Source organism: Bubalus bubalis, chromosome 12 (genome assembly GCF_019923935.1).
Source record: "Bubalus bubalis isolate 160015118507 breed Murrah chromosome 12, NDDB_SH_1, whole genome shotgun sequence".
NCBI classification, from domain to species: Eukaryota; Metazoa; Chordata; class Mammalia; order Artiodactyla; family Bovidae; genus Bubalus; species Bubalus bubalis.
The window spans coordinates 28,919,806-28,932,272 of record NC_059168.1 but is presented as its reverse complement, the minus strand read 5'-3'; the positions used below and the strand labels follow the sequence as shown (position 1 = coordinate 28,932,272).

General features: G+C 47.7%; 1 protein-coding gene across 5 annotated transcripts in view; it reads right to left on the bottom strand.

The window, feature by feature from the left end:
- Positions 1–12,467, bottom strand: part of TTC7A (tetratricopeptide repeat domain 7A) — a 121,459-nt gene that overhangs the window by 102,373 nt on the left and 6,619 nt on the right. For all 5 annotated transcript variants that reach the window (XM_045162233.1, XM_025260974.3, XM_044925887.2 and 2 more), the window contains exons 2-3: positions 8,984–9,147; positions 916–1,084 (exon numbers count right to left, since the gene is read on the bottom strand). In XM_045162233.1, the coding sequence (XP_045018168.1) occupies positions 916–1,084; positions 8,984–9,147 (333 nt within the window). The remainder of the gene's footprint in view (positions 1–915; positions 1,085–8,983; positions 9,148–12,467) is intronic.

The following is a 12,467-nucleotide window of genomic DNA, read 5'->3' as shown; positions in this document are numbered from 1 at the left end:
CCACGTGTGTTTCTAGACTCTGGGGGTTGGTTTGTGCTGGAATAAAAAGACTGACCATCCAAGAATCCTGGCAACAGTCTGGACAGACAGGTTCCTGCGACCCTCACTGCCACCAAGAGCCACTGCCCAGGCTCTATGACCCCAGGTTCAAGGATCCAGCGAAGAAGGAGCTTGCAGTGCAAAGTCTGGGGCAGGGCTTTCACTACCATGTAACGCCCACAAGCTCAGGTCAAGGGCACTCTTTCCCCACGTGAGAATCCACAACCCCCATCATGAAATTCCTACATTACTAAGCCCATGTGCCTAGCTCCCCACCAGAACACTACTCACCCTGGGAGGTGGCTCTGACCGGCCCATCACAGGATCCCAGCACCACCCCCCTGGGCCACTCACGGCAGGAGAGCAGCAGGTATCTGAGCAATTCCAGGTTTCTCTGCCATCAAGCACCTGACCTGCAGCCAACATCAATACTGGTGCCAGCCTGACGACAGGTGGCACATTTCTTAAGCCTTTCCCAACCTGGTTACATAACTGATTCCTCTTGTTCATGGTAACCCTGTGAGAGCAGGTTATTATGACCTTTCCCAACCTGGTTACACAACTGATTCCTCTTGTTCATGGTAACCCTGTGAGAGCAGGTTATTACGACCCTGTCTTATAGATAAATGAACTGAGGCCAAGAAAGATGAAGAGCTATATGCCCAAGGGCACACAGTTGGGTTCCTATCTGTCAACAGAGCAGGGCAGGTTATCCCAGCCTTCTAACCTGACATCCAGCCCATACCTGCGGTCAGCCAGCGGTGTGGCTGGTTACCCTGGCAACCACCTGGCCGGTCAGTGCTCCAGGGACGTGGGGGTCAGAGTGTAATGACCTGGACACAGTGAAGGGGAGCCCAAGCTGGTGCCCACACCTACCTTTAATGACAAAGGCCTCTGCCAGCAGCCGCATCTGATACAGGGGCTTGTTCTCCATGGACATGTCATCAATGCCGGCCCGCGCGTACATGCTGATGGCATCTCGATAGGAGCCTTCCACGTAGTGCAGCTTGCCCAGGATCAGCATAGCCTCACACAGATACTGCGGCTGAAAGGACAAGGCCCACATCAACGGGTTCCTGCCGCAAAGCCCCTGGCCCACCCCACCAGGTACCCAGGGATGAACACTCCCCTCTCTGAGCCATAACGGTTTGCCTAAGACCCTGCTCAGAACACCTCTCCTCTTCCAGGAAGCCTTCCCACCCCTCAAGTACACGTGGACAGCTCCCCTCTAGGCACACCTGTGGTCCCTGGCCTACACTGTGGCTCTTGGTGATATCTTCACACGAGTCCCTAAATGTGTTGTGTGTGTGTGTGTGTGTGTCTTACACCAACTAGACTGCAAGTGGCTTACAGACTGGGCCCTGACTCCTTTCTCCTGAAGCTCCCAGAAGCCCAGAAGCTTCACCCAAGGCAGGCACTGGCACTCAGTTCAGGCACTTGCTCTTAATACAAGCAGGGAGTCAGAGGCCCAGTCAAGTTTTGTGGGGCCTAGTTCAGTTCAGTTCAGTCGCTCAGTTGTGTCCGACTCTCTGCAACCCCATGAATCGCAGCATGCCAGGCCTCCCTGTCCATTGCCAACTCCCGGAGTTCACTCAAACTCATGTCCATCAAGTCGGTGATGCCATCCAGCCATCTCATCCTCTGTCGTCTCCTTCTCCTCCTGCCCCCAATCCCTCCCAGCATCAGGGTCTTTTCCAATGAGTCAACTCTTCGCATGAGGTGGCCAAAGTACTGGAGTTTCAGCTTTAGCATCATTCCTTCCAAAGAAATCCCAGGGCCAATCTCCTTTAGAATAGACTGGTTGGATCTCCTTGCAGTCCAAGGGGCCTAAAGCTTATATAATTGTGGGTCCTCTATATATATGTGTGTGCGTGCTAAGTCACTTCAGTCGTGTCCGACTCTTTGTGACCCTAGTGTAGCCCTCCAGGCTCCTCTGTCCATGGGGATTCTCCAGGCAAGAATACTGGAGTGGATTGCCATGCCCTCCTCCAGGGGGTCTTCCCAACCCAGGGATCGAACCTGCATCTTTTACATCTCTGGCGCTGGCAGGTGGCTTCTTCACCACTAGTGCTACCTGGGAAGCCCCATCTACACAGATAGATAGATAGATGCATGTATGTATTAACATTTAACCAGGTGAAAGGCCTTGGCAAGAGTCCTGCAGGTGAGGGGCCTGAAGCTGAAACCCTCACCCACAGCAGCAGGACCCCTGCAGGGAGACGGCCACAGCCACAAACGTGGCCAAAAGACAGGAGAGTGAAGGCCTGTGAGGCCACCACCCTTATCTTATCAGAATCCAGGGCCTGCACGCAAGCCTGTTTTCTTTCCCCTACTTGATCAAGTACTGCTTACACTCAGATCTCCGCCCCATATGAGCACTCTTGGGAACTCCCTCAGGACCTGAGCAGGTCTGGTCAGCCCTGCCTGAGAGTCCTGGCCTTGGACGTGGGCCCAGACTATTCTAAAATCTCCCACCTTCTGAGGCCACTGTTGGTAGCCCTCCGCCTCCATGTCTGTGCTCAGCCAGCCCACCACCCCCACCACAGAGCACCAGTTCTGTCCACAAAGCTCCCGGGGGATGCAGTCCTAGTCCCCACTCCTGACCTCTGTCACCAACAGGAAGGTGTTGCCCTTGACTCCCTGTAGGGAGATCAGAGTCTTGGGTACTCACAACCCCAGGGGAAGCACCCACTACTCCTCACCACCAACTGCCCTCTCAGAAGCCAACAGAGGGAAGTGGAACACGGCAAAGCCCCAATCCCCTCCCTCACTGGTCCAATACACGTTCTTCCTTTGCTGCTGCTCATACAAGCCCCATCTATAACAGTCTTCCCTTCCCCTAAGTCTATGCAGATCCTCCACTCTTCTTCGGGGCCTTGCTCAGGCCCACCTCTTCCTAGAAGCCTCCCTGGCTACCAGAGAGCTCCCTTCTGCTGACCTCCCACAATGTCTCCACCAAGCAGACCCACTGGGCCCCCTGCATGCCTGACCTGCTGACTACAGACCTGATCAAAGGCTGAATTTTTCGAGGGGATTTGCTAGTCTCCCCCAGTAGGTCACCTCTGCCCTGGGTCAGGGCCACAGATCACACACCTTCTAGAGGCACATTTCCTCCCTGCTCTGTCCTGGATTTCCCCATCGCTGAGGGCAAGATAATAACAACCACCCATCACCTCCCGTCACAGGGAAGCCAAGAGCATAAGTAGACGAAGTCCAGGAAAGAGCTTTGAACTTTTCTCTAGAAAGGAGCTACATAAACACAGGCCATGAGTAATTATTATTATTATTCTGGTCTCCTGTAAAGAAGGAAAAGGGCAGCTAAGCTCAGGACATGTTTCAGGGCGAGATGACACGGTGTAGCTTGGAGTGGTTCCTGGTGAACCAATAACAGTTTACAACAGGGCTTCTGCCAAGCTGGTGGGAAATTAAGGACGATGCGGTGAATGTTTTATAAAGTTAAAGTTATGCTAGTTAAAAAGCTGCCTTTAATTCTTAAGAATTAAGAAGGGCATAATTCTTAAGCATATCTGTCTTGTGTTTTGATGTTAAGATGTTTGTTCTTTTATGGACTGACAGTAATAGAAAATGGATTGGTTCTGCTGTTGTGCTTGGGGGCTTTGTGAATGTCCTTTCCTGGCAGAATGAAAAGTTATGGCTATGCTCTTTGAAACCCATGCCTTTGAATTTGAACCTGGCTTGTCAATTCAACAGTGTGGGAACCACAGAGCCTCAGCCCCATGGAAGGATGCTCTGCAAGAAGCCACTGGGCCTGGGGGATAGTCCCTCGACTGGACGGACCAGGGCTGTCACCGAGCCTTTTTGTGCCTCACTGTCTGTCAATAAACAGGGAAGAGTGACCTCATGTGTACACTCAGGTAAGAAGAAGAGGTGAGGAAATAATTCACAGATGCCAAATGAGATCTCTAACAGCAGGAGCTGCAACATCGCCACCCACATTAGTCCCAGTTTCTCAGTTCAGTTCAGTTCAGTCCCTCAGTCGTGTCCGACTCTGCGACCCCATGAATCGCAGCACGCCAGGCCTCCCTGTCCATCACCAACTCCCGGAGTTCACTCAGACTCACGTCCATCGAGTCAGTGATGCCATCCAGCCATCTCATCCTCTGTCGTCCCCTTCTCCTCCTGCTCCCAATCCCTCCCAGAATCAGGGTCTTTTCCAATGAGTCAACTCTTCACATGAAGTGGCCAAAGTACTGGAGTTTCGGCTTTAGCATCATTCCTTCCAAAGAAATCCCAGTGCTGATCTCCTTCAGAATGGACTGGTTGGATCTCCTTGCAGTCCAAGGGACTCTCAAGAGTCTTCTCCAACACCACAGTTCAAAAGCATCAATTCTTCGGCACTCAGCCTTCTTCACAGTCCAACTCTCACATCCATACATGACCACTGGAAAAACCATAGCCTTGACTAGATGGACCTTTGTTGGCAAAGTAATGTCTCTGCTTTTCAATATGCTATCTAGGTTGGTCATAACTTTCCTTCCAAGGAGTAAGCGTCTTTGAATTTCATGACTGCAGTCACCATCTGCAGTGATTTTGGAGCCCCAAAAAATAAAGTCTGACACTGTTTCCACTGTTTCCCCATCTATTTCCCATGAAGTGATGGGACCGGATGCCATGATCTTTGTTTTTTGAATGTTGAGCTTTAAGCCAACTTTTTCCCTCTCCTCTTTCACTTTCATCAAGAGGCTTTTGAGTTCCTCTTCACTTTCTGCCATAAGGGTGGTGTCATCTGCATATCTGAGGTTATTGATATTTGTCCCGGCAATCTTGATTCCACCTTGTGCTTCTTCCAGTCCAGCGTTTCTCATGATGTACTCTGCATAGAAGTTAAATAAGCACAGTAACAATATACAACCTTGACGTACTCCTTTTCCTATTTAGAACCAGTCTGTTGTTCCATGTCCAGTTCTAACTCTTGCTTCCTGACCTGCATACAGATTTCTCAAGAGGCAGGTCAGGTGGTCTGGTATTCCCATCTCTTTCACAATGTTCCACAGTTTATTGTGATCCACACAGTCAAAGGCTTTGGCATAGTCAATAAAGCAGAAATAGATGTTTTTCTGGAACTCTCTTGCTTTTCCCATGATCCAGCGGATGTTGGCAATTTGATCTCTGGTTCCTCTGCCTTTTCTAAAACCAGCTTGAACATCAGGAAGTTCACGGTTCATGTATTGCTGAAGCCTGGCTTGGAGAATTTTGAGCATTACTTTACTAGTGTGTGAGATGAGTGCAATTGTGCAGTAGTTTGAGCATTCTTTGGCATTGCCTTTCTTTGGGATTGGAATGAAAACAGACCTTTTCCAGTCCTGTGGCTACTGCTGAGTTTTCCAAATTTGCTGGCATATTGAGTGCAGCACTTTCACAGCATCATCTTTCAGGATTTGAAAGAGCTCAACTGGAATTCCATCGCCTCCACTAGCTTTGTTCGTAGTGATGCTTTCTAAGGCCCACTTGACTTCACATTCCAGGATGTCTGGCTCTAGGTCAGTGATCACACCATCGTGATTATCTGGGTTGTGAAGATCTTTTTTGTACAGTTCTTCTGTGTATTCTTGCCACCTCTTCTTAGTATCTTCTGCTTCTGTTAGGTCCATACCATTTCTGTCCTTTATCGAGCCCATCTTTGCATGAAACCTTCCCTTGGTATCTCTAATTTTCTTGAAGAGATCTCTAGTCTTTCCCATTCTGTTGTTTTCCTCTATTTCTTTGCATTGATCACTGAGGAAGGCTTTCTTATCTCTTCTTGCTATTCTTTGGAACTCCGCATTCATATGCTTATATTTTTTTCTCCTTTGCTTTTCGCTTCTCTTCTTTTCACAGCTATTTGTAAGGCCTCCCCAGACAGCCATTTTGCTTTTTTGCATTTCTTTTCCATGGGGATGGTCTTGATCCCTGTCTCCTGTACAATGTCACAAACCTCAGTCCATAGTTCATCAGGCACTCTATCTACCAGATCTAGACCCTTAAATCTATTTCTCATTTCCACTGTATAATCATAAGGGATTTGATTTAGGTCATACCTGAATGGTCTAGTGGTTTTCCCTACTTTCTTCAATTTAAGTCTGAATTTGGCAATAAGGAGTTCATGATCTGAGCCACAGTCAGCTCCCGGTCCCAGTTTCTCAGTCATTATTTAATTTCTACTCCAGCACTCGGGACACAACACTGAGAAACGGCAGAGAACATGGGAACGTGGGAACAGGGTCAGACAGGCTGTGTTCAAGACCTACGCTGTGGTCCTTGGCGAAGTGACTCACCTCTCCTAGGTCTCAGTTTCCTCATCTGGAAAATGGGAATAACAGTAAATACCATTGTAGAAGGTTACTGTGAGGCACCAGTGAGGTGGGGCAAAGCCTGGCACTCACTGGACACCCGAAGTCAAGGCAAATGGCTCATTTTCACCAGCCTCCAAAGCACGGAGCTGTGCAGGATCTCGGAGGTGACTGAGGGCAGAAGGTTCCAAACTACCCTGAGGAAGTGCCCCAGGACCCACGTCTCCTCCTCACCCCAGGAGAACGCCTCAGAATGCATGGGAAGCCACCTGAGATTTCATCTGCTGCCAAGAAATATCACACCCCAGTCACACCTTTGCCTTTGGGGTAAGATAGAGAATCCCACAAACTACTTTTAATATTTTATTTTGCCTGATCAACATGGAGTTTTTAGCCTTGGTCCATATAACAGTGAATTTCTCAATGTTAGCAGTGCCTATCTTTGTCTCTGGTTAATAAAGCATGGTAAAATCTGTACTGAATAAATTTGATATGGTAGATAAAGCAGTTTTCACAATAATACATGTGGATACTATTCGGCAAATACAAAGAATGAGGTATTGGCACGGAGATAGCATCAAGTGAGTTTTTGGTGCAAAAGAGCAACTTGACAAGAACCCTATAATGCTAAGATGAAGAGAAAGCTCCATACATGTGTACATGTGACTGTTAACATACAGAAGGCATATGGAACTCACAGCAAGTGATGACCAGAGCTCAGCTCGGGATGGGAGTGGGCACGGGGGTTGGAGTGGAAACAAGGACTTATTACTCTTCAAACTAGTTTTTTATTTTAGTGAACCTTTTTTTCCAATAAGCCCGAGTCATTTTTATTAAAAAAAATTTTTTTTAATATATAATTAAAAAGTCTACCGGAAAGAAAAAAATTTAAAGGGTCTTGATGGGAAAAACTTGAGACCTACCAGTCAAGTTCAGCCATTTTGATGGGCAGATGAGAAACTAGAAGGCCTGGAAGATCAGAGGACAGGCTCAGGGTCAAGCAGCTATTTTAATCCAGCACAAAACCTCCCAGGACTACAGTAATCCCTGTCAAGGAGTCTGAAGGCAGTAACCTTAAACTCCCAGGACAGTCTCCCCACACTGCTTACAGAAAACACACCCACTTCCTGGCCTGGTATTTCACTCCCAACTCTCTGGCCACGATGTCCCTTTATACCTAATTAAAGCCATTCCCTGATGCTCCTGCTAATTGACATACTTTAAGGAAATCCTTCTAAGAGGAACTTTTGGATCATACATTGCTTCTGTAGCTTAGAATGCCCTGTTCTATCTGTGTAAGTCCATATCCTGAGCCCTTTCAAGATCCAGCCCCCAAATGGGTCCAGTTTCAGAACTACCATCAGCCTGAGTCTGACTGCCCCAGGTCACCCCAGGGACTGTCCTCCTAAGACTTGCCTCCCCTGTAAGCTACTCCAGTGGCACGCATCACAGTCCACCTTGGACAACCGTTTAATAGGACTATCTTCTCAGTAGCCCTGCAGCCTCCCTGAGGTAAATATTTAAGTCAGGAAATATACTACTTTGGAATATCTCTTGAAAAATTACTTTCTCTTTGGGTCTCTAATGACATACCAATACTTCTATTACAGCTCAGTATACACTGGAATTGAGAACAGTCTCAAACTTAAAGAAAGTGCATGAGAATCACCGAGAGAGCTTTCTTAAATGCAGATTCTGAATCGGATTTTGTATTTTTTCCCTTATATTTATGTTTGCTTATGTGATTATTTTGGGTCTTCGTTGCAGCATGCAGAATCTTTAATTGCAGCATGCAGAATCTTTAATTGCAGCATGCTAACTCTTAGTTGTGGCATGTGGGATCTAGTTCCCCGACCAGGGATCAAACTTGGGCCCCTGCATTGGGGGTGCAGAGTCAGCCACTGGATCACCAGAGATGTCCCCAGATTTTGCATTCTTAACAGCTCCCAGATAATACCCATACTGCAGGTGGGTGGACCATGCCTCGAGCAGTAAAGGCTTAAAGAAAGCTGAGACTGTACCTCCCTCTATATCACTCCTCAATGCCTTGCATTCAGCAGGTGCTCAATAAATGCACGTGGACTCAAACTGGACTGCCATGTTATGGAGTGCTTCCATTGGTAGACAACAGCATATTTGCCTGTTTCCAAATAGATAGTAGGCTTACTAGGTTTTATTTCCCTGAGACCCTCGAAGAGGCCAAATGATCAGGGACAAACTAGGTCAACCAAACACTGTGTAATAGAAATATACAATTTGGGCCACAAGTGTAATTTAGGTTTTTCTAGTAGAAATTTCTAGTCACATTAAAAAAGATAAAAAGAGGTGAAATTAATTTTAATAATATAGTTTATGTAACACACTCAAAATATTATCATATGAATATGTAATCAACATAAAGAATTAATGATCTTTTATATTCCGCGTTTTGTACTGTCTTCAAAATTCAGTGTGTGTTTTACACTCACAGCACGTCTCAATGTGGATGAGCCCTGTGGCTAGTGGCTACTGTACTGAATGGCACAAGGTTGACCCTTAAGAGATACATGCGTCTCCGGCAACCAAATGACCCCAGCAAGGCTGGACAGCAGACAGGAGGGAGGAGAGAGGAGAGGCAGCCCCAGGCTTGCTGGGTAGAGGGCAGAACCGCTTACCGGCAGCTTCCCGTGGTTAAGGATGCTGCTCAGGTGGTTTCTGGCTTCATTCATCTTCGGCTCATTCTTCTCCAGCAGAGGGATGGAGTCTTTTATCGTGGCATGGTTCCCCTTCAAACACTGCTCTAGGAGGGCCTCGGCCAGGAGCAATTTCCCCAAGTCATCTGGAAAGCAGGGCAGGAGTCAGAGTCGGTAAGCAAGGGCAGCAGTCCCCTTAACACGGCGAGTGTGAAGACTGTACGTACCCAAGCACTCCCGCCCCAGGCACATGAATGGTCCAGGTCTAAGAAAATAAAGACACAGATTCCACAAACTTTAACCAGCCTCTGAAGAGAAAACACAGACATTCTACCACGGTCACAGCACAAACTGCCCGCTTTGGTTTAATTTCTGCAGTGTAGCGGTTGAAGTGGAGTTCCCAGGACTTGGAACAAATTCCAGAATTTCAGAATTTAAAATGACAAAATCATATCCGTGCTCCACAGTGATAAGTTCTTACACCAAGAAGGAACGTTTCCCAAACAACTGAAGAGGAAAAATAAGCATGGTGGCTTACACATTTTAGGAGTTTAGTGCTCCTAACTTCCATGTAACCAGAATTGGTTTTCTCTGTTTTTAAGGTATTTGAACATGACCCTGGGATAACCTGGGCTTCCTCAGTGGCTCAGCAATAAGGAATCCTCCTGCAGTGCAGGAGACGTAGGAGATGTGGGTTGTATCACTGGGTCAGGAAGATCCCCTGGAGGCGGGCATGGCAACCCACTCCAGTATTCTTGCCTGAAAAATCCCATGGACAGAGGAGCCTGGTGCATTACAGTCCATGGTGTCACAAAGAGTCGGAGGCATCTGAAGTGGCTGAACATGGCACAGGACTGGGATACTCTAACAGCCAAGCGGAGTTAAGGCAAGAAGCAGATTTACTCATGTGGCAAGGCAAATCCTTGAACATCTTCAGTACTTGGCACTTTCTGGAGTTCTCTCACATACGTTAGCTCATCTATAGACCTCACTAGTTGGCTAGTGATTTTATACTGCTTGGTTTAATTTGCCATCCCCCCAACGGCACTGAAAACTCCAGTCTTGGGGCCACCACATTCCTGCTACTTACAGCAGGGGCAGCCTGGGTGAGGTGGGATCGGGTGCTCAGGGTGCAGGGTTTGAGGTTGACGGTGATTTAGGGATAGCCTCAGGTGGCTGTGCTCGGTGTGACTGGCTCATGGCCCACTACCCTCGAACAGAGCAAGGACCACTGAATACAGGCACCCAATAAATATTAGCTGCTGAGTGAAACAGATCTTTTCCACTCCCCCATAGGGAAGCCATGGGGCTTGGGGACTTCCATGCAGATCCAAAATGCCTCCAGGAAGGTGAGCTCAGTCCCACTTCCTCTAGAGCTCTTCCTGCTGCCAGGATGGCATTCTCAGACCTACTCAGAATGCCACTCACTCCTTACTCTCAGGACCACTGCAATCTGCTCACAACTCAAAGCCACGGGTATACAATTGCCTGTCCCTGAGTAAGAGTCTTTCTCTGTAAGGGAGATGCCCTACAGGGAGTACCCGGGAAGTCCAGACCCAAGAAAACTGTCACAGGATGTGTGCCCTCTGAGTATGCCACAGCCTACAAGCCCATTCTTTGCTACCGACCTCATGGTTTCAAACATTTGGATGAAATGGGCAAAAATGATGGCTCAAACTATCATCCATTGCTGGTGGGGCAAAAGGTGGTGGAACCTCTATCAAGTACAATTTGGTGACATATGATAAAATTACTCCTTGCACATTCCATTGACTCAGCAATCCCATGGCTACAGACATCCTCAAACATGTGTAAAACAACTGACATATAAGGCCATTCCTGCAATGTTGTTTATAATAGCAGAAAACTAGAGACAACTTTTATGTCCATAAAGAGGAGTCTGATTAAATAAAGCATGATACATTCATTAAAAGGGACACCGTACTACCATATAAAGAAATTAGGAAGTTCTGTATGGGTTGTCATGAAATCAACTTCAAGATACACTGATCAGAAAGTGGAGCACACACAGTGGGCCACCTGCATTTATGCATAAAAACACACAAAAGAATGACATAAACATCTGCTAACTCTGCTCCTTTATGGGGAAGGGGCAGAAATGGAGGGAGGCTTTTCACTCTTTTGGTTACCTTTGGAAGACTGACCCATGTGAATATATTATCCAGTCAAAAATAAAATTTAAATCAACTCAAGAATAAAGGGAAATATCCTACGTTTCCAAAATCTTCAGGCAGGAAGGGAAGTGAGCTGCTTAGAAGTAGGTGCCTGAGCAGCTTTTCTGAGCTGTCGACCACCGGGCAAGTTGCTGTCCCCTTCTAATGTGTAAAACTTGAGACAGAGTTAGGAACTGGCTACTTCCCAGGGAGGAAACAGCAACCCACCCCAGCGTTCTTGCCTGGAGAATTACATGGACAGAGGAGCCTGGAGGGCTATACAGTCCATGGGGTCGCAAAGACCTGGAGAAGACTGAGCGTACACGCACTTCCCTGGGAACCGAAACCCTCCCCAGGCTCCGCCTCCTGCGCTGGTCCCGCCCCTCTGCGGTCAAGTGCGCCTGCGCACACAGCTCCTGGCCCCCACTTAGCCCCCCAGGTCTTCAGCCCAGCCACTGGACCACCAGGTCCCGCCTCAGCCACTCAACTGCCCAGCCCAGAGCTCCCTGGCTCCTTTCCTTTCATGCCACAAGAAACCAATTCCTTCCAGGCAAACCTCAATCTTGAAATACTCTCCAGGGCCCATCAGTTCATTTCAGTTGCTCAGTCGTGTCCGACTCTTTGCGACCCCATGAATCGCAGCACGCCAGGCCTCCCTGTCCGTTGCCAACTCCCGGAGTTCACTCAAACTCATGTCCATCGAGTCGGTAATGCCATCCAGCCATCTCATCCTCTCTCATCCCTTTCTCCTCCTGCCCCCAATCCCTCCCAGCATCAGAGTCTTTTCCAATGAGTCAACTCTTCGCATGAGGTGGCCCAAGTATTGGAGTTTCAGCTTTAGCATCATTCCTTCCAAAGAACACCCAGGACTGATCTCCTTTAGAATGGACTGGTTGGATCTCCTTGCAGTCCAAGGGACTCTCAAGAGTCTTCTCCAACACCACAGTTCAAAAGCATCAATTCTTCGGCGCTCAGCTTTCTTCACAGTCCAATTCTCACATCCATACATGACTACTGGAAAAACTACTGGAAAAACACATCCATACATGACTACTGGAAAAACCATAGCCTTCACTAGACGGACCTTTGTTGGCAAAGTAATGTCTCTGCTTTTCAATACGCTATCTAGATTGGTCATAACTTTCCTTCCAAGGAGTAAGCATCTTTTAATTTCAGGGCTGCAGTCACCATCTACAATGATTTTGGAGCCCTCAAAAATCAAGTCTGACACTGTTTCCACTGTTTCTCCATCTATTTCCCATGAAGTGGTGGGACCAGATGCCATGATCTTC